The 22,533-nt window shown below is 50.3% G+C and overlaps 1 protein-coding gene across 1 annotated transcript; it reads right to left on the bottom strand.

Annotated features, from left to right (window-relative positions):
- Positions 1-15,092: 15,092 nt before the first annotated feature.
- Positions 15,093-16,895, bottom strand: LOC149330842 (uncharacterized). Its single transcript, XM_089559988.1, has one exon. The coding sequence runs from the start codon at positions 16,760-16,762 to the stop codon at positions 16,001-16,003; it is 762 nt and encodes a 253-aa protein (XP_089416114.1). The 5' UTR covers positions 16,763-16,895; the 3' UTR covers positions 15,093-16,000.
- Positions 16,896-22,533: the final 5,638 nt, after the last annotated feature.

A 22,533-nucleotide genomic window follows, 5' to 3' on the forward strand; every position in this document is an offset into this window, starting at 1 on the left:
GCATCAATAACAACGAAGTTATAGGCGATTAAAAATCACCCTCCTCCTCTCCCCCCTCAACTCGTACGCGCGGGGCACCATGAAAAAATAAAGAAAACAGCTCCGGGACTGGGCTCCGCCCATGAAAACGTCATTCGCTGACGTTCGGTTTACAACTTCCGGTTGTCGCACTCGCGAGGAGCAGCGTGCGTCGGCAGCGTCTCTCCGGTCTCGGCGCTTTCTTGGATTGCGGCGCGCGTCGGGTTTCTTTGCTAGTTGGCAGAATGGACCCGGACCTGTTCCCGGCTCACACAATGTTTTATTTTTTTGTGCGCCGGTTCGGCCGTCACACCGATGCTGCCAAGTCTTGGTGTGAAACACCGTGCATATACTGAGCCTAGCTCTCGAATGATGTTGGACACCCGGCTGCGGGATCGCAAAATCGCGCCGCCCGACTTAGAGCACAAGGAACATACGGTATTACGGTCGTAAAACGGACGGGAGAGTCAAAGAAGGTCGGGTCCGAGTCTGCATGTCGAAGCAGCAGCCGAATGTGAACAGCAGCAGTACGTAGCCGTCAGGCCAAGGCCCTCCGCGACAGCTAACGCTTCGAATTCGTCCTGTGCCCTAAGTAAATGCGGCACCTTTTTTTAAGTTCTCGTAGATAAAATTGTCTTCCATCGCAGATCATATCGTGTAAACGTCCATACCGATCGCTGTAAGCTGGAAACTCACCTTCCCGGCGGGAAGAAACAGTGTCGGCAGCGACTTCGGTCAAAGCTTCAGCTGCTTGACATTCATGCCTGACTATCGAACGAGCGCTGGGTTATAGTAGTAAGCGTCAGGTGCGAAGTGTCGACCGCAAACGCGGAGTCTTCGGCGTGCGTGCGACGCTGGCAGCCCGATGCGCTCCATCCAGGCTGCTCTCTCACGCACGTCTCTAGGAGTAACATGCCTGAGTTCAACACCTCGCCAGTCACTGGGTTTGCAGCCGACGACACAGCAACGCGTATTCATCTTGGGCGGTCGAAAAAGGCACTGCTAGTGGCTCCCGAACTCGCGACAGAAAGAGGCGGCAGAGGTAAATTAAAACCATATGCGCGAAGGCAATGCCCTCGCTCGCGCTTGCCCCAGGGGGTCGCGCGGCAGCTCGAGCAGACGATTTTCACCGCTACCGGAAGTGTGCCCGTGACGTCGAAGCTGCGGCGGCTCTAGCGAATGACAGCGTGTGGTGGCCTGCCGACGTCATGGGACTAGTGACGTCTATCTTCCCGGTTTTGGTTTCAGAATTGCTCCCTACGAAGACACCAAGCGGCCCGCGAATTTTGAAAAACACGGTTTTTAAAAATTCATAATAAATTGCCGGCTGAGTTCCGAAGACTCATACTTGGTGTCAATGCTTCTGAGCATCACTTCTAACATTTGCAAGCGGCTTTTAATTCTTTTCATGGTCCCTTTAATGACATCCTGAGTCGAAAACGAGAAGAAATGGGCATGGGCAGGGCATGGAATGCAAAGGTAAGATAACCGACGGAGTGTATTCCAAGTGCGATGTCAAGAGTAGCTGGGGTGGCAGAAAGTTTGGTGGCCGGTTGAGGTGAAGAACTTTGCGTGGATAACTTCGCCGCAGCTGGCACAGGATGGGGTTATAATTGGAGACAAATGGTAGTGGTCTTATTCCTCGTGTGTGTTCTTGCTTGTCCCTGTGTGCATGCATTTCCGCTTTTTGTATGTAATGTCCTATAGTGGGCGTAATCAGGTTGATGATGATGATGATTACGGAGATAATTCTACTCGCCGTTTAGAATCATCCTATAGGCGTTCTGCGAAGTCGAGTGCAGATGGGTTTTTTATCGAGTTCTGCCCACCGAGTAAACCTTTAGTTGTATACCCTCTGTCCGCGGATTCGGAGCCTCGGTCGGTCGGCTTCAGATCAAAGCGCAGAATCAGTCTAGAAAATTAGACACTGTGGTGTTCCGAACCAGGGGTGGATTTAAAGGCGGGGGGGGGGGGGGGGTTGAGCGGTCTAAACCCCTCCCCCCCCCCCCTCTCTAAGCGGGAAATTTTACATATGGAAACTATGCTGAAGCCCATTGTTTTACTAACAAATTCTGAAAAATACATGGTTCAAATGAACCCCCCCCCCCCCCCCCCCCCCCAAGCGCCCACTACAAGAGCGGCCCTTAAATCCGCCCCTGTCATGAACATGTTTATTGTGCTGATGTAGATGGCGCTTCTGTCTGTTTTGTTTTAACTGCTTAGACGTGCTCCAGAGCCTATGCATCGTTGGAAACTTCGTTTCCAACCTGATTGCCCCCATATTGCTGTCTGGACTGCTTTTTGTACCTTGTCAGCCCACCGCATCTGCGGGTCGGGAGTATAGCAGCTTAGCAAGCAATAAGGCGACGCCCAGGGAGCAATTGATAGCGCCAAGTGAAAAAAAAAGCGCAGCAGCAATACGGCGGAAATCACGTTGGAAAGGTCTATACGCGCCGAACAGCGGCGCCACGGATTTCAGGCGAAACCGCAATACCCCAAACCTGCGCGGCATGCGCGGTTCAAGCTCTGCACAGGTCGTCTAGCAAGAAAGGCCGGCGTTTACGCCCTGAAGTCGCATGTAGTCGTATAGAATATGCTTGCGGCACATTCTTTCGACCACTGAGTCAAAGTCGATAGGCCAAAAGTGTAAATGGAGAGGAGAACCAAACTTTCACAACTGCAGATGTTACGCATGCTTGAAATTCACCTGCAGTTGCTTGCTGGTTTGGTTCGTTGGGGTTTAACGTCCCAAAGCAACTCTGGCTATGAGAGACGCCGTAGTGAAGGGCTCCGGAAATTTCGACCACCTGGGGTTCTTACATCGCACAGCACACTGGCCTCTAGAATTTCGCCTTCATCGAAATTAAGCCGCCGTGGCCGGGATCGAACCCGCGTCTTTCGGGTCAGCAGCCGAGCGCCGTAACCACTGAGCAACCGCAGTTGCTTGCAGTGATTACATGATCAAATGTAAGTATAGAAAGGCGGTAAGAAGGTATCAGAAATGTTAATTACATTCAGCGGGAAGTGAGCGTTGTAGCTCAAGCTGCCCCCATGGATGATGATGATGAAAAGCCTTTATTTAATAAAAGAGGTGAGGCTTTCTTAAAGAGCCCCGCAATGGGTGGAGTCCCTATTCCGGGACCCCATTGGTCGAAGCCGCCAGCTTAGCCCTCTTGACCAAAGCCTTTTGGGCCTGAAGGTCCGAGCAGCCAAGCAGGGCCGCCTCCCATTCCTCTCTGGTAGGGTTGGGGTGGGGGGAGAGAGCTGAGTTGCGCTGGCAAGCCCAAACCATGTGGTAGGTGTCAGCCACCTCGCCACAGTGTTTGCACCTGCCAGTGAACGCGGGATCGAAGTGTTTTAATACTGCCGGGCACAGCATTGTATTAGTGAATAGTCTAAGTAGAACGCGTTCGTTTGCTTTCCCCAGTCCCTTTGCAGGGGCTGGGTACACGCGGTGCCTATCCTTATAATAAGATGTTATGTCTTTGAACGAGAGTAAAGAGCCACCTTCAGGTTTCAGGTGCTCAGGAGCCAATGGGAACGCCCGGTGAATGAGTGCTCGGGCCGCCGCGTCTGCAGCCTCGTTTCCTGCTAGGCCCTGATGGCCCGGAGTCCAAACTATGCAGCGGGGAGTAGGATCGGTGTCTCGGCTGCAGTTTCTTAGTATTCGTTCAGCTAGTGGAGTTATCCAGCCAGCCTCATAATTTTTACACGCCGAACGCGAATCTGTTATGATGTGTTTTGATTTGGTATCAGAAGCAGCTAGGGCGATAGCAACCTCTTCAGCTTGTGTTGTGCCTGGGGCTTGAAAGGAGAGACCATCCACCTGTATTTCTTGATGTATGACCGCGGCAGTGTACCACCCCCCGTGGGTCGGCCCGGCTACATCTACGTAGTAGACACCTTGCTTGTTACCATAGTGGCGCGCTAAGGCTTCCGCCCTAGCCTGGCGACGACCACTATGGTCTGTCTTCCTTATCCATCTTAGTGGGGAGGGGTCGAACTCTGACGGCGCGTCTCCAGAGTTCGGGCACTCGGACCCGCTCCTGAATGTGGAAATCGTGTTGGATGTGAAGCCGGTCTAGCAAGTCCCGGCCCGACTTCGTTTGGGCTAGCCTCGTGTATTGATTTGTGAGATGGGCTTCCTTGAGTTCCTGAAAGGTGTTCACCACTCCCAATGCAAGAAGTCTCGCATTGGAGGTGGAGACAGGAAGGTCAAGTGCCCTCTTCATCATTTTACGGAGTATTACCTCAACTTTGTCTTCGTCGTGCTTCCGCAAGTGTAGATAAGGGACCGAATAGAGAATTCGGCTGATTACGAAAGCATGGGCCAGCCGAACTGCATCCTTGCTTCGCAAACCCCCTCTCTTATTGGAGACGCGACGGACCATACGGCCCACCTGGTCTCCAATTTTGCGGAGCTTGTGCAGTGTTGTGTCTACTCTTCTTTGGCTATTGATGAAGAGTCCGAGTATTCGAATTTCTTTGGCCTCATGTATGGGGCCACTTGTTAAGGAGAGATGTATTTTGGTATTGTCCTTAGGTGATGCCCTAAGGTGTACAAATTCAGATTTGCTGGGTGCGCATTGGAGACCACAGTGCCCTGCGTAGCGATCCACTACGTGAGCGGCTGTTTGCAGGCATTCCTCCATGCGCCCTAAGTTTCCCTCTGTGGCCCAGATCGTGATATCATCGGCATACAGCGCATGGCGTATGCCGTCAATACCCTGCAACTGGTCCGGGAGATGGAGCATGGCCAAATTAAAGAGTAGGGGGGATAGCACCGCGCCTTGTGGTGTCCCCCGCGTACCCATTTGATACGGACCGTATTCTGCCTCTTGGATTTTGATTAATGCTGTTCGATGGGTGAGAAAGTCTTTGATATAGTTGAAAGTGTTCCGGCCACAGTGGGTCTCACTGAGGTGTGAAGCTAAGCTGACTGAGGGCAGTTCACAAATTTGATTTTCGTTCTGCATCTCCGCTTTGAATAAAAATTAAAAAAATAGACGCACTTTCCTTCCCTTGTCCTTGCGTGGAAAGAAAGTACATTACTTTCGACTTTTCAGCCAGTCGTGAAGGAAATACACATAAACGTCCTTCCCGTGTCCTCGATGGAGTAAGAGATGAAAAAGTTACCACGCAGAAATGTACACCACCGCAGATCATTGCCGATGGAGTGAAATGGCTGAAGACGCTGAGGCAAAGCGATGAACAACGAAATATGATGCACAGGGCGTTTCACGTAAGACTTTACTCAATTTTTAAAGATAGGTTTTTGGAGTTAGAAAAGCGCGTTTTTCGGCGTGGCGGTGTCAGCGGTGCAGAACATCAGAATACAGCTAAGACGTGCTAACTATCAGGCTGGTGTACTAATGTCTACTAGTTAACTTCTCAACTATTAATTTTAGGTTCCTTAATTATTGAGAGGGTTGTAGAGGCTTGTAAGTAATATCCATATCAGTTTTCAGATTTCGAAAACACGGTTACCCTCGGCGCTGTGGCCCATCAAATTCTGGCTATTTCGACGAGTTACGTGCCCTGGAGAACTTGCTTTACCTGCAAGCTTCTCGAAAGCGCATGTATTTTGGCGCGGCCAAAATTTGTTGGGCCACAGCGCCGAGGGTAATCGCGATATATGCCCGCATGTATACCCTGGGGTCTACTCCCCTTCCTGTCAAATGTGTGGCCAACATGCCACTCTATCCCACATACTCTGGGCTTGCCCTCGGGACTACCCCCCTAGAGGCTTGCAGCTCTCGAATCCAGACCAGTGGGAGGCCGCATTGCTCAGCTCCGACTCGGACACACAGATCCGGGTTGTGACAAGAGCCCTAGAAGTCGCCGAACGCCACGGGCTCATGGCCACTTGATGGGGCTATAACCCCACACCGTCAGATACATCTGTCGACGAAAATAAAGTTTATCCTCCTCCTCCTCCTCGCGTTTTGTTGCGGAAGCAACACTATACGCTAGGTGTGAGCGATTTCGCGGAGTCAGAGAGCCCCAGCTGCGCATGCGCGAGGAGCGAGTGTGTGGTTGCGACTGCGACTGATAGAAGAATGAAAAGGAAAGTGCACGGGCCTGCCAACTGACTCAAGCCGAGCCACCACTGCTGCCACGTGCAGATAGAAGAGAGTTGAAAGATCAGAAGAAAGAGAAAAAGAGAGAGTAAAGACGCGCGTCGCAACAACCGCGTCCGCCGGAGCGGACGCTGGTTGAAAAAACAGATACACGGCCGTAGCCCGAAGGCTGCCGACCTCGTCACCACCTCCAGAGGTACTGCGTATTTCCTTTCCTCAAATACAAATTTCATTTTCTTCATTACGGCCCCTCTTTCTTCTTTCACTCCCACTTCTTCCCTTCCTCTAGAAACGGATGGCGGGTGTCCACCGAGATATGCGAGACAGTTACTGCGTAATTTGCTTTCCTCAAATACAATTTTCATTTTCTTCATTACGGCCCCTCTTTCTTCTTTCACTCCCACTCCTTCCCTTCCTCTGCGGTGCGGTTCAGGTGTACACCGAGATGACAGAGAATTACTGCGCCATTTCCTTTCCTCAAAAAGCGTTGCGTTCGAAGGGCAAGGCATCGCGCCGAACGGGTGGTGGCGTTCACTGCTAAAGGCGAAGCTTAAGCGTCATTAATTAGCTGTTAATTAGTATTTATTCATTAATCAGTAATTGTCCATTAATTAGTAATTTGACATTACTTGGTAATCACTACCTATGTGTGGCGTCATCCAATGGTGACGTAACCAGTGCCACAGAGGCAGTCAAAGTGGTGCTAAAAACGCTTTTGCCTCTACGCACGTTAGACAAATCCACCTGCGTGCAGTGAAGAACTGTACCACTAATAGCGCACACAGCAAACTACTATGCATTCATGCAATTATATGGAACGGTCGACGGTGCACTGGCTTTGTAGCGATACGTAAAAAGTTTTTTTCAGTTTCACTGAGCTCTTCAGCCATATAAAGAAAATATCCTCCATCTCCTTTCCTGCATGCGTCAGTCTTTAATCTGAACTAGAATTTTCTGAACTTTTCTGAACTAGAAGCTGCTTATAGTGGTCTATCTATACGAGACATCTGCCCCGTTAGTCGAGGCTATGCATACGCTTCTGTCTGTGACGAATCTCCTCAGTTTCACATGGTGTGAAACATGTCCGCCCTGCTAAAGTGAAATCAGCCACCAACCGAAGGCCATCCTATGGACATCCTGTGAACCACGGTGTACATATAGGGACTTGTAGATTGCAGGTGTTGTACATCATTCTACAGGGTGTTCAGGCACATCCACCGGAACCTCTATAACCTGCAGTTCACAGGCGACTCCTGTAGACAGACGTCCAAGTTTTTCAGACTCAGTGTGAAACTGAGTTGCCAGAAAATTTCGCTGAACAGTGCAGACTAGCAGTGCGGGACGAATATGGCAAAAATCCTCAGGCGGAGGCGTGCAATACCCCGTTGTCATCAGAGAACCTTTTAACGTCTGTAGTATGATTCTGAACCGCATTCGGTGCTCTATGCCACCTGAGCTGTCCAGTCTGCTGCTTTCAGGAGTATTTAATTATGTTGCACGTAACCGGGACTCGAGAATGTTCGGCTATGTGTAAATTTGGTTTTAGCAGTTCAGAAGGTGAGCTGAGTTAATAAGATGGCTATGCAGAGTGTTACACCTAAGATTTTAACCCCGCAGCAGTGGCTCAGTGCATACGGCGCTTGGCTGCTGACCCGAAAGACGCGGGTTCGAGCGCGGCGGCTGAATTTCGATGGAGGCGAAATTCTAGTGGCCCGTGTACTGTGCGATGTCAGTGCAGGTAAAGGAACCCCAGGTGGTCGAAATTTCCGGAGCCTTTACAGCTTGAGTCGCTTTGGGACGTTAAACCCTAATAAACCAAACCAAACCTAAGATTTTACACAATTTTTAAAAATATACTTTTTGAGTTATAATGGCGCTTTTTTCGGCGTAGCATTGCCAGCGGTGCATCAGAACACAGCTAAGACGTGCTAACTAGCAGGCTGGTTAATTAATATTGAATAGTTAACTTTTTAACTATTACCGTTAGGCTCGTCGGAGAGAGCACTTCAAGAAAAATCCGGATTTTGTTATCTAAGACGCGTCTTGGAACGTTGAAATGGCATCGTTGTCACACGGAACGTTTTTTTTTATATTGTACAAGTTATGGTGATGAAAAAACTACTTTACGCAAACGGAATCTTGGTGCAAACGATTCAGACAGCTGTTTTTCAAAGCGGTCTACAAATTTTCCATTGACATTTTGTTCCTGTAGCCAATAATTAAAAATTAGCCGATTAGACTTTGCCGATTAATTAAGGTTCGGTTTATGGGGCTTAACGTAATTGAGTAGTAAATAAACCGCTACTTCTCTCCCGGAGGCCTGCTTGCCGTGCCGGAGAGGGTAGGTAGATTAGGTTTGGTTTACAGGGTTTAACGTCCCAAAGGCTATGAGAGACGCCGTAGTGGAGGGCTCCGGAAATTTCGACCACATGGGGTTCTTTAACGTGTCCTGGCATCGCACAGTATACGAGCCTCTAGAATTCCTCCTCCGAAGAAATTCAACCGCCGCGGCCGGGATCGAACCGGCGTCTTTCGGGTCAGCAGCCGAGCACCATAACCACTGAGCCACCGCGGCGGCAAATAACTTTGAAAGAATGCAAAAGATACTGCAGACTAGGTCACGCGACTCTAAACAATCCTCACTTGGTTTCATGCTGCTAGGACATTCCGCGCTTTTTAAATGCATGGTTATATTCACCTGTGACACCTGGTATATATATCTTAGCTGAGCCAAGGCTTTTGTCATCTACGACTTGAAAATTTTGTGAGCCACTCCGTCTGTCGTAAATCGTGTTGCTCTCGGGCGCATTGAAACCGTAATCAAATCACTGTTGTAAACCGTGCACTGCATAAGAATGGAGTTGGTACTGATTCATATTTTTTGCAACAGCGCTACACAAACCACTGCTACACCAACACATTGGATGCGTGTATACTGATGAAGGAAACGCATTCTGCGTCGCGAGCTGTTGACGTGATCATAGTATTCAATTAACACATCTTCAAATGGCTTCGAGCAGGCCTCGAGTCGCTATAGAGAAAAATGTCCTGGAATGTTTCGGCGTAATTTATATCGCAGATGAGAGGCGAGAACTGCGCATGCTCGAGAGGAGCAGGCGTTGTCACTGATGTCATCCGCTGGGTGGCTCACTTAATACTTATGGCCTTTGGCTTCTTGGCACGAGGCTGCGGGCTACATCTATAATTGGGTGCACAGTAAAGGAATGCGAAATTCAGTTGTAAGTTGTAGCCCCGTCCTGTCCTCATCTTTCTGTGTCCTGTTTCAACGCTACATTTTTTCGTTCAAATTAATCCCCATTGATGCGTTCACTACGCCGCATACCCATCAGTCATTATTCACAACTTTCTTTTGAAGCGGGCTGCATTATGCTGAGTGCATGCGAACAGTTGCTGTTTGCTGTATACGTTGTTTGTCCCGTGCTTCTTTGCCCCGTTTACTTAGCGGCGCTTCTTGCATTCACTGTTTCTTTCATGCATAATTAAAATCTATTGACCGTGTGAATTCACCAACAATTACGCCTTGTTTCTGCAGGTCCCCTATAGGGTCGCCGTAAGGAATTAGCTCCAGCCAGCGTTTGCTTTGAACGCAAGCGGCAAAGTGTTGAAGTTCGCACCGATCGAAGGGAATTGAAATACTGTACGGGCCTTGCTTTCTGTATTTAAAGCTCACCACGGTGCGGCGAGCGGTGACACGTTTGGCAAAAGAGAAGGGAATCGTGGATACTACATCTATGCGCGAGGGGTTGTGAGTAGCAGGTATATATTCACGTAACGTCGGGGGTGTCATTTGTCTATAGTACAGCGCGCAGCTTCAGCTCTGCATGTATATGATGTACCGTCTTTGTCAAAAGTAACCAGGCTGCATGGTTTGCTTCTAGCTTCTATAGTGGAGCCCTTGTGGCTTTTCTAAAGATCGAAAGGTCTTGGAAGGTAAGAAGACCCCCAGTCCTTACCTTTAACGACCATTTCAGCTTCAGGGAAGCTGTAAGGGCTCCACTGCACGAGCTATAGAAGTAAACCATGCAGCCTGGTTACTTTTGACAAAGACTGTACATGTATGTATGTATGTGTACGTATGCATGCATGTATGTGCGTGTGTGTATGTATGCATGTGTGTGTGTGTGTGTGTGTGTGTGTGTGTGTGTGTGTGTGTGTGTGTGTGTGTGTGTGTGTGTGTGTGTGTGTGTGTGTGTGTGTGTGTGTGTGTGTGTGTTATACTCCGAAACGGCGGCCGCAGTGATGTTGGTGCTTCCCCCCCCCCCCCCCCCCCCCCCGTGAGTGAATCGCCATGAATGGATGAATTCCGGCGAAACATAGCAATAGCATCGCTGAATGAGCAGCACAGCGAAATCGTATTGCGCGGGATCTCTTCGCGACCATTCCAAGAGCACGACGGTGTCAATCCGAGTGTCAGGTCTTGCGGACGTGCGAATGTGCATGTCAGGCGGGGAGTTGTTGGAGTCGATGTATGTGAAATCATCGCTCACGTCACTATACTCGCATCAGGGTGCGCGAGAACAACTCCACACTCCACAAATATACCTCGTGGAACAAACGCAAATGATTCGATGAAAGAAATATGCCACATTTATAAACCGCGTGAACATTGCGTCGCGAAATCAGCGTATATGCTTTGACTTGTGATTCCCCCCTGCACAGTATAGACGCTCCTTGGATTCACGTTGTTTTCTCTGACGCGCGTTTCAGGCAAAGGCATTCAACTGCTATAGTCTGTGCTGGTCGTGGTCTCTTCTCTCATCCTGCTTTTTTTATGCGTTGTTTGTTGCCTCCCATGTGATCTGTTACCTACTCCTCGGGCAGCTTCGGGGAGAAACACGTCTCAGAAGCCGAGAAAATGGACACGGGAAGACATGTTCCAGCCTCGAGACAAGCTGAAATTCTTTTCCGCTGAGGGCGTTATGGAAAAGATCACCCTTATTCCCCCGTTCCCCTTCCCTTAACTACATCCACGTTGACTCTGGATACAAGCAGACGACGCGCGACCCAGAACCATACGTCTTCTGCTCCAGGGTATGCATCGTTGCACAAGGCGGGGCCGAGGACAGCTTTGTTGTCTCTATCTCGTGAGCACACATGCGCGACCCTGGCCAATCACGGGGACGTTGCCATGGCAACAGAAAAGGGAGAGGAGGATGGCAGATTCTCCGCCAAGTTCTTCGGGTGTCTTGTGGAAAGGAGGAAGGGAAGGACAGGTCCGCTGAGGGTAGCAGCATGCAACAGCGTGCCCTTTCCCATCCTCCTCCCCCTCCTGCCTTCGTTCTCGGCCGTTCGATACGCTGCTCACCCGGCAGCGGCGGCTTCTTGCAAAGGCCCCGTCGGGCTTTTATGTCTTTCTTGCCTTCCGACTTACAACAGCGGAGGCGTCTCAAGACACGCCCACCAGGCGCCCAGGGGGCGACACAGTAGCGCTTGCGTTAGACGTGCGAGCAAACAAAGCTCGGCAGGGGATAAGAAGCCAGTGGGGGCATCCGTTCCAGAAGCCAACGCGGGCATGCGTAACGCCAGAAAGCGGTCCCCGCTATAGCTCGACAGAAGCGGAGGGATTGAATAAGCCGTCCTCACCACGTTCCCTCCCCCCTTACGAGACCCTTCGAAAACGTGCGTATACAGACGTTTCACGGTGGCTCACGGCTGGGAAAATTCTGGAAGGCCGTGCCCTCCTGTCACAGCACAAGGCCTGGCGTCGTTTTTACCTCACAGCGTGTAACAGGCCGGCGTGCCATTTCGTGGTTGGGAGGGAAATGCGGGGACGCACACAGAGAGCCGAGTAATGTAAAAAAAGCGTCTTTAATAGCAGGCATAGACATCTCCAGCCTATATGTACATGAGAAGACACGTTTGCTTCCCTTTGCGGTAGAAGAACGGTATTAAATTAACCATAGTCAGGCTGAGACATTTTCTCGAGGAAGTATAAGATCTGAACATACATGCGTCCATTTTGTACAACTTTCACAAAAACAAAAACGCCAACATGTTTTAAACGGGTGAAAGAAGGCAGTGAGCGGACCAAAACAGGAGTCGTGTAAGCATACGCAACTTTATCGCTCATAAACCTCGTGTAGTTTTGTCCAAAACATCTTTTGTATTTTCAGCTGTCTTATAGCTTGGAGGGTGCACTGCATGTCTGTTACCATGATGCTGTGCACGCAGACGAAATTTCATTATTCTCTGTACTATTCTACATGCTGTTCGACGCCTGACAAAAGGGCTTTTAGCACGTTTCACAAAGAGTTTTAGCGCCGAAGGAAGCACTAACAGGAAAAATTAAGCAGTCCATATACATGCACAAGCATCATCAACAAAGAAGAACTCGTGGTCATTATGCTCGAATGCAGTTGCATCAACACCGAGCGTTTCACAGAAACCCTCCACATATTTGCTGCAGCTTCGCTCCCCTGAACACGTTTGCTGTGTACGCAATTAAATTCCGACTGCACTTACGATAATAATGCTTCCAGATCTCGATTTTATATTGAGTGTGTTGCAATAACGTGCAGCAAACGCCACAAATTATTTGTGTCAGCAGCTCTTTGCTGGTGACGTCTAATTTATGCTGTTCAGAACAGCACAAGTTCCGAATAGCAAACCGTAGTTCGATTACCGGAGATGGTGCTGATAAGAGGACAGAACATGTGCGCCTGGAGAAGTTAGGAAGCTCGAAAGAAGCGCTCAGAGGCTTCAGGAAGTCGCCACTGATCAAGTACAATAAGTACTCTACGCAGAACTTTACGCTCCAACCTGTACTTTTTGAACAGAGTAGCACATTTTTCATACTCCGAGACCAATGAGGCTGTATAAAAACTGCTGGCTTTTGAGCTATAGACAATAGTATATTTAGATGAAAAAAAAAAAGAAGGTGGGCTCCGTCAAAGCTGACCTGATGTCCCTGTTTGGTCGGACGCCGCTTAAAGGGAAACTGCGTAGGTTTTAGAAATCAACGAGCTTAAAAGGGTCGAATGTGTGAAACTTGCAGATAAAGAATGCGAAGTCTTTTTGGGCTAGCACTTGAAATAGTGAAGTAATCGCCGATTAAAATCTGGACGCCATTCAAGCTTTTCCGCAGCGCACAACGCCAAGTGAGGGACGCATGATGACGTCATCGAAGGTATCGGTACATTTACAACGCACAAACGCCTGCTTTGAAGGAAAAAACCAACGCCACTGAAGGCAAACCCTGCTGAGAGTTGTTTGGCAACATCTAAAGAGTCAGGGCAGGGTGTGGCTGACGACAGCGGCAATTTGAAATCATACCTTCCGAGACGTCACGCTGAATTTCTCTGCACTTCTCTGGTGCATTGAGGAGAAGCACAAAATTCAATCGTCGATTACGTCACTATTTTAAATGCTAGTGTAAAAACACTTGACGTGCTTTACCTGCAGCCTATATAGATTTGAATCCTTGAATATCGCGAAATTCTAAAAAAAGTGCTTCAGTTGCCCTTTAACTCTGCAGTGAAGCTCGGCCCACATTCATGACCGCCACTCCTCCGCGACGAGAAAATGAAGTTCGTTGTTGAAGCTTTTTCTTTTTATATATACTAACAAAAAGAAAATGGCTTGAATTTTGACTCATCTGGCTCTTTTAGCATACAGACAAGCATTAAAATGCTGACTTCGTTTCTTGCTGTGATGGGTGAGCGAAATAATACAACATACGGATCATGAATTGGCAGAACCGGAAGTGGACTTAGTGGCCTGAACAGCAAGATCGAAAATTAAATAGACTTGATATTGTACGCGCATCCATGGCATAGTGCAGGATGTGGAGGTTCTAGGAAAGGTGAGCCTGTAGCGACCATAGGATTGGTAAAGGTTCGAATTAGCCTAGACTCGAAGAGGAAGGGGGGGGGGGGGGGGGAGCTGCAGCAAGGAAAGAGCCCAAAAACGAGTTAGCGGTAATAGCTGTGAAGGAATTGAGGATCTCGCTGGAGAACATATATTCCGCTTTAATCGAGGACAATGACCTTATACAAGAAATGAATGATAATCTCACTAATGTCATCAGGGAGTGCGCAATAGAAGTTGGGAGCAGGTCATTGCTGCTAACTACTGTTTTGTGAAGCTCTCTCCAGCGTCAGACAGTGATATAAACAGCGACAGACGCAAACAAGGTTTTCATAGAGTATACTATTCTGTTTTGTTGTTTCTGTAAATGTGCACTAAGGACTAAAGCCAGGACAAACTATTCGCTGTTAGCTTCGAGTCGCCTGATCCACAGCCGGGGGAATGGTTCTACGGAGTTTTAACATATATCTATCGCGCAACATACAGACAACGATGCTTTATAGACTTGGCCCTAAAAGTGTTTTAACTGGCACGAATCGAGGCAATCAGAAGGAGTCTCGCCGGCTAATGCAAATACCGGGTCAGATGTGTTGCCTTAATGCTCGCAACGTATACACACACGACCATAATCCGCTTCTGACTGCCGTGATCACAAATGATATTGAAGTACGAATGCTGTTGACCTTTGCAACTATCGGGGTTCATGAAACAGAACAGCACGTATAAACGGTCTAAACGTGACGTCATAATGAACTGTCGCTTAAGGCATGGAGCTATAGTGATGATGGAAAGATAGCCTTGCGCCATACTCTGTTGTCGGAATCACAAGTCTTATTTGACGTAACAACGTCGCGTGACTGCCAGGCGCAAGAGCTCTGACCAGTAGGGTAGCCCTCTATAAAAATGGATTCGATCGAATCTCGGATGGAGGGTCGGTGAATCTCGACCAGAGGTCCCAACATGGCGGTCGCAATGACGTCAATGCCATATCCTCCATACTAACTGAAGAACAACTGGTCCTCATCTGTGCACTTGGCTTTCAAATAGCTATAGCTACAAGCGATTTGCTTAGCATACCTCTTGCTCGCGAGCGAACTTTCAGTTCAACTCACAGAGCTTCGCCTAGTAGTAATTGAAGCTTCGTCGTCTTTGGCACACATAGCCCGAAGCACAGACACGATGATTCGCAGAGGCGACGATGCAAACACGTTACAATGTATATGTACAAGCTCGCTCACCGTGCGTCAGGGGCCGCCAACAGACGCGACATTTCAATTCCCCCCGCTCTGCCCTTAGCACCTCAAGAAAAGTGCCAGCCATGCGTGAAAACTTTTGTGATCCCTAACACTGAGGTTTTTTTAAAAGGGGAGCAAAGCCACTTCCACAAAGGGCGCCGCCGCCACCGGGCACGAACCACAAGGAAAACAAAACCGAACCGCGAAGTCAAGCGAAGCAAAGCAAAAACAAGCAAATCAGGAACGAACAGTACAAAGGAAAACACGTGTTTTGACACGCAGCAGCGGATCTAGGAACACGCACGTGCTATCGGGCCGGCTGCAGCATGATCCGTGCGTACCGGGGACCGGGCGGAGGGGTGCAGACGCAGGGCCGATCAGCAGGGTCGGTGTTCGTCCCCCCGTGGTCGGTCGGGGCTGTTAAAAGGGAGGCGTCGGGGCTTCACCCCGGCTCTGCCTCCTTCGCGGCTTGTTGCTGCCGTTGTTCACCCGCGTGTTGTGTGTACACACTGTTTGCGGCGGTGACAGGGCGGGCCCGGTTCCTTTCTTCTCCGCTGGCTGCGGCGGCACCTCTTGACAAGGCGCGCTTTTAAGCGGGACACGCGCGCGTAGAAAAGGCGATCGCGATGGAGTCGTCACCTGGGCGGCGGAAGCCATTGTCGGCTCCCCTTTTGTGCGGCGGCCAGAGCCGCGGCGCCTTTGATCTTCCGACAAAACGGCAGTCGCTCTCTCTCTCTCTCCTCTTGCGGCCACGACGACGTCGTTGGGAGGGGGGGAAAGGACTCGTTTATTATCACAACCTACAAAACGAAAACACGTCTCTCACTGGGGCACTACACACTAGCTATGCCTGAGCACGGCCACGGGTCGGTACACGGGCTGCAGGGCCGTCGTCGAGACCGGGGGATGCTGGGGTGGGGGCGCCGACGACGGGGCAGGGACGGGCGTGGACAGGGACACTGCGTGGTGATGCGCCGCGGCGGCTGCCACGGGTACACTGCAGCAACCGGGAGGCGGTGGCCACAGCAGAAGACCGGCGGCCGCCGCTGCCAGCTGACAGCGCAGAAGCCACGAAGAGGGCCAGGAAGCCGCGGCCAGATGGTGCTGCTGCAGCGAGGCGGCGTGCAGGGAAGCCCTGTGCTGGTGTTGCTTCAGGGCAGCGGCGTGCAGCTGAAGACGGCTTCCCCTGGCCGCCGACCTCCTACGGAGCTTGCCCGTGCTGCCTCCGATGAAGACGTCGTCGCTGCTCGGGTCGAGCATCCAGTAGTTGCCCTTGCCCGGGTCGTCGTAGTGTCGGGGAACCTTGACGAAGCACTTGTTGAGGCTCAGGTTGTGGCGGATGGAGTTCTGCCAGCCCTGCTTGTTGTCCCGGTAGTAGGGAAAGCGGTCCATGATGAACTCGTAGATGCCGTTCAGGGTGAGCCGGCGTTCGGGGCTCTGTCGGATGGCCATCATAATGAGAGCGTTGTAGCTGAACGGAGGCTTCTCGCGGCTAGGCGAAGATGCTGCCGTGGCCGACCCGCCCGTGCTCGTCGGAGCAGCGGCATCGTTGCTGATGAGACGCCGGATGCTGAACGGGCCGCCGTGGTCCTCCTCCGCCATGCTTTTTTGACGAAGAGACCTCGACCGTTCCGAACCGGACCCCCTTATATAACTGCGGGGGGCGGGGACTGAGCGGAGCCCCGCCCACTCTCAGGGTGACGCCCCTCCCTTCCTCCGGCATCGATCGCAGCGCCCCCGGCACGCCTTCCCGCTTGGCACGGCGGCGGCGCGAGTTTCGCGTGGGCCGTTTTGTTTCTCGCAAGGGGGCGGCAAAGCTGTGATTCGGGTGTTTGATTTCCGCAGCGCGTTCCGGCCGCACGTTGGGCCCCTGTGTTTCGGCGTCGTTGGCCCACGTGGGGGCCTCGCCGTAGCTTGCCTTCCGCTCTCTCCGCCGCGGCGCCGAGAGAAGGGGGGCGTCGGCGCACTGCGGCCGAAGTCTCGGGCAACAGCGACGTCGCGCGCGACGTACACACATACAGAACCGCCCTCCCCACTGTCGCGGTGCCTCTTGCGCCTTGAAGCGTGCGAGATGTTCGCATAACGCTTATTGGTCGATGGCGAGAGCGGGCACGTCGGAAGGAACCGCTTTTTTTTTTCCTGTCTTATTCGTTCCTTTCCCCCTGTCGGCGCGTGAAAGGGGTTGGCGAGGAGGTCGAGATGAATGTGTCTTGAGAGCAGGGCGCCGAGGTTCAAGGAAGCTGCGTGCTTTGATCAGGAGCGAGCCCCGCAAATTGTAATAACAAAAAGCGAGGGTTGTTCTCTCCGTGACAACGACATTCTGCGAACACGCGGGTTCTGCGAAAACCCATCTTGTATATGTAACGCTCTTGCGGCCGAAGGTGTTCATTACGGGTGCCAAGGGGACCGGGTCCTCTCTCTCAGCAGCGAATAGGCTGGAAGTGTATCGGCGAACGCGGAGGCAGAAATACACTGTGGCTCTGTATTGATGGTGTACCGTACGATCGTGTCCCAAACATGCTCAGGGTTTCATCGTCAGTGCAGCGAACAGAGATGTGTTGCTCATTCGCTCCAGTGTTGCCTGCACACCTAACGTGACTTGCCCGTTGGTACGCTGAGCAGCGATTTTGATAGGATATGTGGGAAGTTGTAATCATTTCGTTTCAAAGCTGCCAAACAATGTAATCAAATGCATTACTCAGCAGAAAGAGCACTGTGAAAATGCGTCTGCCTATACCCGGAGGCTTGCATCAAACATCCATTGGTCGAAGTCATCTTGAAGAACAGCCAGCCTCGGTCGCCGAAAGGAAGAAAGAAGGGGTGGTATATGACAGTTTCTATTTCGGACTTAAGCGCTCTGTATTATTTTTCATTCGTATGACTTGATGGAAACCACTGTCGGCTGGGCGGAAACACGTGCCCACTCTGAAATAGAGCTGGATTTGTGCTTGTTCCCATACGGTGCACGCCTCTAGGCTGTTTGTACTGTTGTCCATCTACGTTTTTCCGAAAGAACGCGTTCGAAGCAAATCGTATGTATCTTACATTCTCGGGGTGCGAAAACAGGTTCTGGTTTGGTTTGGTTGGGCAGAGACGCCGTAGTGGAGAGCTCCGGTTAATTTCGCCCACCCGCGGGGTCCTTTAGCGTGCGCTGACATCGCACAGCACACGGGCCTCTAGAATTTCGCTCCCATCGAAGTTCAACAGCCGCGGCCAGGATTGAACCCATGCATCTTTCGGCTCAGCAGCCGAGCACCGTTATCACTGAGCCACCGCAGCAGCTACAAAGCATGTTATACCCGAAACTATACAGTCATATGTTTGTATGGTTAGATACAGCTATAGCTCAAGAAAGAAGCGGCAGATGTCTATCAGAGACTTCTTTGTCTATAAGCCTATAAGCCCTTTCCGTTGCCTTTGCAGGCCTCCCAAAGGCTGCTTCTATGTATAATTAGTTCGTCTTGGAGAGACCCGGTCAGGTCAGACCCTGCTTCGCATACGACTTGGACGCAAAGTCACTTCTTTGCTGCCCTCCGCACTCTCTGTACAGTATGAGATGGTCCTAGTATAGCACAATGAATTTCTTAAACCTTCTTGATCGAAAAAACTTAGGATTTTATGGTTTTTCAGTACATTTATCGCCAACCCCCCCCCCCCCCCCCCCCCGCCCTTCCTTGGAGAAAAGCACTCGTTGGTCGATGATGATGAATATTATTTTTTATGGCCCAAGGGCAGCTTCGGCCGAAGAGCGCAGTGACACAGTGTTTCACCTAGGCGCATGCAAGGTGGGGTTGAGTATGGACTATATATAAGCCGAGCACCAGGTCAGGGTGAAAGATTGCATTGCATCAGGTTGCTTTCAGTTTTGCACCGGCAGTCGAAATGAGCATGTTGTGATCATTACCCGCAGCATGGTTAAACATGAGCTGCGTATTGACTCTTATCTGATCCTTGCATGCACTCTAAATTTTACGTGCAGTGCGAAAATTACAACTGGCTGACATATGGTAGACTATATACGTACCACACATACATGTACGTAGTATTTGTGTCAGTCTAAACAGATTCGGCAATCGTGTATTGAATTGGGTATACAATTCTGTGCATATATATTGCCTAATTGTTTGTGCATTCAAAGGTGGTTGAAGAACTCTCCGCGCCCTAAAAGAAAGCTTAAAAATAAACTCGGATTTCTTGTAAAAGAAAGCAAGCTGTGACAATCCTTCAAAGTTTATGCCTTCGCGTTTGAGCAGCGCAGCTGTTGGTGGTTCTGCGATTGGGACTTTTGGAATTTGTGATTAAGTATATGTTCTCCGCTGAAACCTAGTGCGGAATGCACTCGGACAGCTGCTCGCTGCCGTTGGCGTGACGTCATCGGTCACGTGAAGTCATGTGCGCCGCTCTGGTCACGTGATATGGAAATAATCACGCCCGAAGTGAGCCACGCCGTCCATTCTGTTGCCCTGAAAAACTATAGGAATTTACCGTGGGCTGCCCAAGTCTGTTAATCGAGTGATTTCCGCGCACTAAGCTCTTTTCTCGTTAGCCCACATGACGAACGGACCTTCAGGTTTTCACATAGAGTCATCACCATCATGTAGGGCAGACCGGGCGCTGTCTAAATGTCCGGCTGTTCGAACACAGAAATTATTTAACGCCAACAGCTCTTGAAAATTTACCGAAGCATTGCAGAGAATGTAAATGTCGCCCCCTTTTCGATAAGACTGTAGTATTTGACAAAGCACATTATCAACGTACGAGAGAGATGATTGAAGCGTTCCATATCGCGAAAGGGGGGGAAAAGTGTGTTAGTGACGCATCCATCGCCTTGACAAAAAGTGAGATTGTGTACCTTCAATCGGTTGTTAAGTAACACTGCACGTGTTTTATGTTGCTGTGTACTTGCTTCCATCGCCGGCCTTTTATCTCCTCGACTTGTTCTTTTTTGAGTTGTTATTTTGTATTACCTTCTTCCTTCCCCGCTTCCATATCTATGGTATATATTCTGATATCCTTCCCAATAAAAAATTCAGTCGTGAGAAGCGCTCGTGTCCTGTCTTCACCTTGTCTGTGTCTTGTTTTTCGCCCTACGTATTTCGAAGATGCAATTGCTCCGACTAGCCCAGTTTAGCTTACTTGTGCATCACCATCATCCCAGTCAGCCCTGCATAACATACTTCCATGCACTACAGACAGTTCAGACAATTGCGTTGGCCGCTCCCAATGAATGGTCTCTAATTAGCTCACGTGACCTCGCGAGGGCCATTTTGTTGTCCAGCGCACAGTTTCAGGGGTGCAGGTCGGCACAGGTGGTGATAAACCGATTAGACATGCATGGGCGCGGCCTTTCGCCGGGCTCCACGTTCGCCAAAATAGCGGCCGCTACGGCTTCAGTGAATAGTACTGAGAGGTTTTCACGGGACGTCAATGAGCGCCAAGATGTAGCTCCCACCAGGCTGCGGCATGCAGCGCAGGCGGCGATAAGCCGCTTAGGTAGATGCGTATGTTTTCGCCGCGCCCATGGTACTCCAATATGGCGTCCAATATGGCGGCCTCTGTGGCGTCAGTGCAAACCATCTGTAATCTCATGTCTCCACGTGGACCTTGTGCGCCCCCGTTTTTCTTCCCTTGGAGTCCACACACTCTATTACGCTCACAGGCCTTCGCTTATCCGTACCACAGAGGCGATTTCCAAAAACATTAACTCATGTTTGTTATAAATATTTAATCATGCGCATTGTTCTCCGTGTGCCTCTTGAGGTCATACCTGTTACGTTTGGGTGACGTAGGAGAGACCAGCCCCAGCAGGTAATGATAGGTAGGTGGCACGACCGGAAGAGAAACAGCGTTGCCGTTGTCCGTATATATAAACGCCCTTCTTTCACGAAACTGAAAGGAGTTGTACCCGGAGTATCCTGGTTATCTGAAATCGCTATTTGGGGCTAACGCGCAAGAGGCTTGATCGTTCTTCCTGGGCGAGTTGTATCAGGTGGGCGAGGAGGTGTACATGATGTGGCTGGGGATTAAAAGGAATGGACACTCTGGATTAAGTTAAGGACACCGCAGCGAGCTACGGAAAGAAATATATCCGTGTAATGTTCCGAGAATGTGTCAGGGATAAAACGCCGGTTAATGGCATCCTAGTCGAAATCGCGACGAATAAATGTGCTTAGGCAGGGCCTGTATAATGCGAAGGCAAGAACAGACTGGATTCCAAGAGAAGGCAAGCGTAGCAGGGGACGGCAGAAAGTTAGGTGGGCGGATGAGATTAGGAAATTTGCGGGAATACGGTGGCCGCAACTGGCGAAGGGCAGGGTTAATTGGAGAGACATGGGAGAGGTCTTTGCCCTGCAGTGGGCGTAGTCAGGCTGCTGCTGCTGATGACGATGACTCTCGATTCTGTTGTGGAGGGCTTGGGCGAATTACCTCGTTACCTTCCGGCGACGTTTTGGCAACAGTACGTTGAGCCGTTCAGGGTCTCAGCCGGATTGTCTTTTTTGTGAATAGGGTTCTGGCGATGTATACCTTCTACAGCATCTGGGCTAATGTTGAGTATACAATGGCGTCCAGTTTCGGTTACTGCAGCGCCCTATACGAGTTCACCAGAGACAAGCGGGGGAACGCTTCTTGTGTGCAGATCAGCATGGCTTCGTTGCTTCTGCCTTGGTTGCAGGAGATTCTGATCCATAGGGTCGGGTGGTAGAACTGGTAGTAATATGTACGCAGCTTTCTACTCATCAGAAGCTCAGCCAGTGATTTTCCTCCTGATTTCAGCGTTGATCAACAGCTGAGAAGCGCTGTTGCTCCTTGCCTTAATTTCCTCGTTTGCTTTGGTCATCATCGACTTGTGCTGTGTATGGTTCTGTCCGCTTTGCCACTGCTGCGGAGTTCTACAGACGGGAAGTTAGTGGTGTGTCCCATCCCAGTCGCGAAGAACTTTCTCAACTTGTCGCTGTCCAAAAGTGATGCCTCATCGGAGATGATCGTCCCTGGAATGCCTAGCCCGAAGTGTGCAGGTGCTTGCTGAAATGAACTGGCCGTACTTACACGGTTTTAGTTACTCTGACAGCGTGTTCTGTTTGGGCGTTGCGGGAGAAACTGAGACACAAGGAGCCTAATTGCGAGCAGAAGGAAACTGAGTTTTATTCAGGACTGAGGTCAGGTTGCCGAAGAGCTACGGGCCCTTGTGTTAGTTAAAGAGACCAAGGATAGATAGCGCGACCAGAAGAGAAACAATAGTGTTCCTCTATATGAGCATATACAGGAACACTAAGAAACAGTGGAGATACATTGCTGCCGTCGTGCGTATACCAATATCTTGCATGTTCCTTCGCATAGTTAGTTGCGCTGATGAGCACGGGCTCGACAAATGT

The sequence above is a fragment of the Amblyomma mixtum genome, chromosome 9 (assembly GCF_055824585.1).
Source record: "Amblyomma mixtum isolate Tamu chromosome 9, ASM5582458v1, whole genome shotgun sequence".
Taxonomy (NCBI): Eukaryota; Metazoa; Arthropoda; class Arachnida; order Ixodida; family Ixodidae; genus Amblyomma; species Amblyomma mixtum.